Source organism: Palaemon carinicauda, chromosome 27, assembly GCF_036898095.1.
Source record: "Palaemon carinicauda isolate YSFRI2023 chromosome 27, ASM3689809v2, whole genome shotgun sequence".
In the NCBI taxonomy this organism is placed as follows: Eukaryota; Metazoa; Arthropoda; class Malacostraca; order Decapoda; family Palaemonidae; genus Palaemon; species Palaemon carinicauda.
The window spans coordinates 68,760,639-68,765,638 of record NC_090751.1 but is presented as its reverse complement, the minus strand read 5'-3'; the positions used below and the strand labels follow the sequence as shown (position 1 = coordinate 68,765,638).

General features: G+C 31.6%; 1 protein-coding gene across 2 annotated transcripts in view; it reads left to right on the top strand.

Moving 5' to 3' along the window:
* Positions 1 to 5,000, top strand: part of LOC137620753 (venom phosphodiesterase-like) — a 46,996-nt gene that overhangs the window by 20,114 nt on the left and 21,882 nt on the right. Inside the window, exons 7-8 of one of the 2 annotated variants that reach the window (XM_068351144.1) lie at positions 1,568 to 1,799; positions 2,253 to 2,334. In XM_068351144.1, the coding sequence (XP_068207245.1) occupies positions 1,568 to 1,799; positions 2,253 to 2,334 (314 nt within the window). The remainder of the gene's footprint in view (positions 1 to 1,567; positions 1,800 to 2,252; positions 2,335 to 5,000) is intronic. The other variant, XM_068351143.1, reaches the window with a different exon arrangement.

The window sequence follows — 5,000 nt, the reverse complement described above, 5'->3', positions numbered from 1 at the left end:
CCTCAACATAATACTAGTAAATTTCTAACCGTCAGCTTTCATGCTGTTTCTCTCCATTTGCCCTTAGTACTTCACGTATACGCATACTAAACATCTTTCAATGGCTTACGTTTCCCTTTTCTATGTTCTTCAACATTCCATGTAACGGAATAAGTGATAATTGGTTCAACAATTCCTTTTCTAACAGGCAATTTTCAATGACAGTGCAACTTTTACTCTTTTTACATATTATCCTACACCAGGTTTCTTCCCTCCTACAATAACAATAACTTGTTCTCGGATAACTCGGATGGAATAAATTTCGACCAATCGTATTTTCTGATTATTTATCTAAATATTTGCCATACGCCTGTCTTAACATTTTCATGTGAAGGAATTTACAACGTAAATTCTGCTTCGGTAATTGTGATTGCTCATTTATTTTTGAAAATCACTAACCAACTATGCACAGGTATTAATGTTACTATTAAGACTAAAAATCAAATTTCCAGTTGTGAACAAATAAATCGTAAAATCATATACAGATAACAGCAGGAGTAAAGAGGTAACCAAATAATAATAATAATAATAATAATAATAATAATAATAATAATAATAATAATAATAATAATAAACAGAAACGAACCCACTGATCGATTATTATCACCGTCTCTTTTGAACAGAATAAGAAAAATAATACCACAGTTTCACACTCATTAGAACAAAGGATGTCCACTGTCAAGCAAGATATTTTCTTTCAGATTAAGCATAAATCTTTCAGGTCCCTGGGTCCTAAGTCTAAATTTGTGGCCCGGCCATTAAACAATCTTGCAACTAAGGTTTACGTTATAAACCTAAATAAATGAGCCGCTCAAAATGCTTTATTATGTTATCCTTCGCTAATTGCATTACAATTGATCGTATTATGAACGTTTACTAATAACTATAAGATAAAAATATTTTTTGTAGAAAACGCAGTTTCGATATAGAATACAGTGGAAATACAATTTTTAAGAGAATATTGTTTGGCAATATTTTGAATTCTTATTTACCTATTCATTTCTTATCTGACGCATATCTGGTGAACAAGATTTTTTTTTCCATAATCCTACTGTTGTGAAGCAATGATATTGAATTATTATCAGACTCCCTTCTTGACTTATCTTTTTATTAAATGATGCATTCCTACAGTTAGATTTCTGACTGGGTAATATTCAATGTTTCTCCCAAATCATATGTAATTTCAGAGGCTAAAAGCTGCATTTTCATCAGCAATTTAAAATAAGCAAGATCCAGAGAGTTTGCCGATAAATTCATTACCATGACTTTTACAAGCTTTTGCCTGTTGGAATTATTAAGTCGTTGACAATACATGTAGATTATTATTCCTATGATGCCGATACAGTTCATAACCGGTGAAGGTATGCAGCTCACAAACTATACTGAACATAAATTTTAGAGGCATGAAGTCACAGAACATAGTAGTATATCCTTTTGAGACATACAGATGTCTGATTTGACGGCTAGTTGGAAGTTTCTGCTCTTCTTGAATTTAGTGTAAAATTTGGGTTTGTTACATTTCTCACAGGTAGATGCAACGCTAACAAGAGTCGACTCAATGATCAAGCGACTTCTTGATGGAATCATGGCGAGAAACCTACTTTCCTGCGTCAACCTTCTGATTGTAGCTGACCACGGAATGGCCGAAGCTGGACCAGAAAAGGTCATCCGGCTAGACAAGTACATTCCAGGTGTCAGCGAAAGGACGAGATTCTATGATGGAGTCTTTGGCAGAATGACCCCTAATGATGGCTCTCATGGTAAGCGAGGCACCTTCCGTTTCTAACGTCCCAATGGTCGCTTAGGTATTCTGTAATTTGATTCTCTATTTCAATGTCATTGACATCTTAATTTATCGTTCTTGTTCTTAATAGTACATTAGAATTAAACTACGCATATTATTTTCAGAAAGAATAGATTTATATCGATAGATAAAAATCCTCTAGATGAGCCTCACATTAACCAATTATGTAATAATTAAAGTTCTTTCATTCTTTAAAAGAATGACCTCATGATGATTATAGTTTCAATTATTATTATTATTACAACAACAGCAACAATAACAACAACAACAACAACAACATCATCACCAATAATAATAATAATAATAATAATAATAATAATAATAATAATAATAATAATCATAATAATAATAATAATGAACTGAAAAGTTTGACGTCTATTCATCCAATGCAATACGTTATTTTATTCAGCAACAAAGAAACAGATGCTGGAGGCTCTTGCATGTAAACGAAGAGAACTTCGAGTCTACGAGAAAACATCACTCCCAATAAGGTAAGTAACGGAGAGAGGGGGTTGGGTAGAGATGGGGGAGGTGGGGGGTCTTAATCTCTGCCGCAGGCCTAAGTTAAACTTGAAAACTGTCATAAAAGGCAATGATGAAGCCAGGAGTATTCAGATCTAGTTGGATTTAATTTGCTTATACTGTATTTACATTGGTAAAATAATTGGTCATTACGAGAGGGCTATAAATTCTAAATTTAATGTTCGGAGAACCTTTAGCAGTTGCAATACCTAGACATAAACACATGAATGATATAATTAAAAACTGTCATTGAGATATTGAGCTCACATGAAATAAAGATCAGAGCCAGTTTTAAGCTTTACTGTCTTTTTTTCTATCCACGATTTCTTCTCAAAGAAATAGAGATTTATACAATTTATATACACTGAGAGTCCAAATAAACTTACAATCATATGTAGAACAAATGATCAGAAAACTGTCACCTGCATTTATGACAAAACTTCAGCGCCTTCAGGCCTTCAGACGGTTACCTACAATTTCTTACACTAACAAGAATGTTATCTCAATTCATTTCTCATTTCAAATGCATACATATATGACTACACACATTCACAAAGCGATGCGTAATTATCATATATATATATATATATATATATATATATATATATATATACATATATATATATATATATATATATATATATATATACACACACTTATAGACACATATGAACATACATATACACATATAGATATATGCACAGACAGACAGACACACACACACACACATATATATATATATATATATATATATATATATATACACACACACACACACACATATATATATATATATATATACATATACATACACAACTATACGAACGCATTTTACATACTAATACAAATACTGTAGATAGAAACCCACATAAAGATAAAAGTAAAGCATATGGATATATGCATATAATATTACATAATTATGAAGTATATATTAAAAAGATTAATATGCCACAGCCATATATAATATGGGCCTCATAATTCCTAAGAAAGAAAACAGGTGTCATTAAGGTTGGGCCTTCTAAAACAAATTCGAATTGATGAAGCATATTTCTGTACACCAAGGCACACAGTTTGTGCGTTCCATGTCCTGTGATGAAATATTATCAGAATTTTATGACATTTCTTTTTAATAATTTCTTTCTATATTTTTTTGCACATGACCAATTAATAGTTTGATTTTGAAGTGTAACAAGAAAACACGTTGGCCTTTATCTTAAACTGTTCTTCTAGTGTTCAATTATGTTTTCAAGATTTTTACCTGTTTGGCAGGTATACATTTTTCACATGAATTAGGGGGACATAATATACGCATCCTTTGGTAGAGTAACTGTCAGGAGAATTCCTTATGAGAGCTGTTTTCAATGTGTTATTGCTCGTTAAGTGTTACATTAACATTGAAATATTCTAACAATTAAATAAAGCTTTAAAGTGAGTTTTTTCCTCCATTGTTATTATTCAAGACGTCTTTTTTGTTGTCTTAATACGTCGTCTAATGCAATAAGTCTCCTTTTACAGTTTTTACACTATATGACTGATCTATTTCAACATTATTACTAATCTTATAATAGTTTGTGTATTTTATTCATTACTTATACTTTACAGTAAATATCGTATTTGCTATTCCCTTATTTCCTTTGTTCACTGGGATACTTACTCAGATAATACCCTTGGGCTTTTAGTATTTTGCTTTGCCAACCAGGGTTGTAGCTTGGCTAATAATAATAATAATAATAATAATAATAATAATAATAATAATAATAATAATAATATTAATAATAATAATAATAATAGGTTTTCCATTTCATGTATATAATTTTTATTTAGAATTACCAATGCTCCGGAGGAATTATCTTGTCTCAATCTTATGTTTTCATTTGGCTTTAACTCATCATTGGCTTTCTCAAATGCCTTTGGCAATTTGATATCAGATATTTTTTATATTGCTGTTAATCCTATGTACTTTGTCACACAAAATATCATTGAAGTTTTCCATATTACACTCTCCCTTCGTAATTTCTACACTGCTGACCACACCAGATGACATGGAGAAATTTAGACCTTACCTCAAGGCACACACAACATTTTGATCTAAACTTTTGTTTGACAAGTTAAAAATATACAGATTAACAGTTTCTCTGTGGCAGCTTTTCAGTATCGACCTTTCTATCTGATTTCTCAGAACGTAGACAATTGGATTTACTATTCTTTTTATAATACCGTAACAGAATTAATTAAACTTTATATAAAAGCTTGTGAATTTCAATTAAATGGAAAATTTTACACTCTGTTTTGTATGGATATGGGAAATTCCTTATCTCCAGAATTAAGTAACTTATATATGGAATGTTTTGAAAGCAGAATACCAAATAACATTTTACCTGATAATGTAAAATTCTTTTACTATATTGATATTGAATTATATGTGACAAGGAAAAGAAAATTTAGATAAAGGTTAAAGGTGACTGGTTTCAGTTCCGGTTCCATCAGAATAGATGCTCACCAGAACGTCAGCTGGGCAAGCCCAACCCCCCACTGTGGTGCCCTACCACAGCAGTGGCCTCCCCAGTAAACAGCTTAAACTCACGGTCCTGGGCGGGGATCGATCTGTTGCCATGCGAAATGCTAGGCAAACACG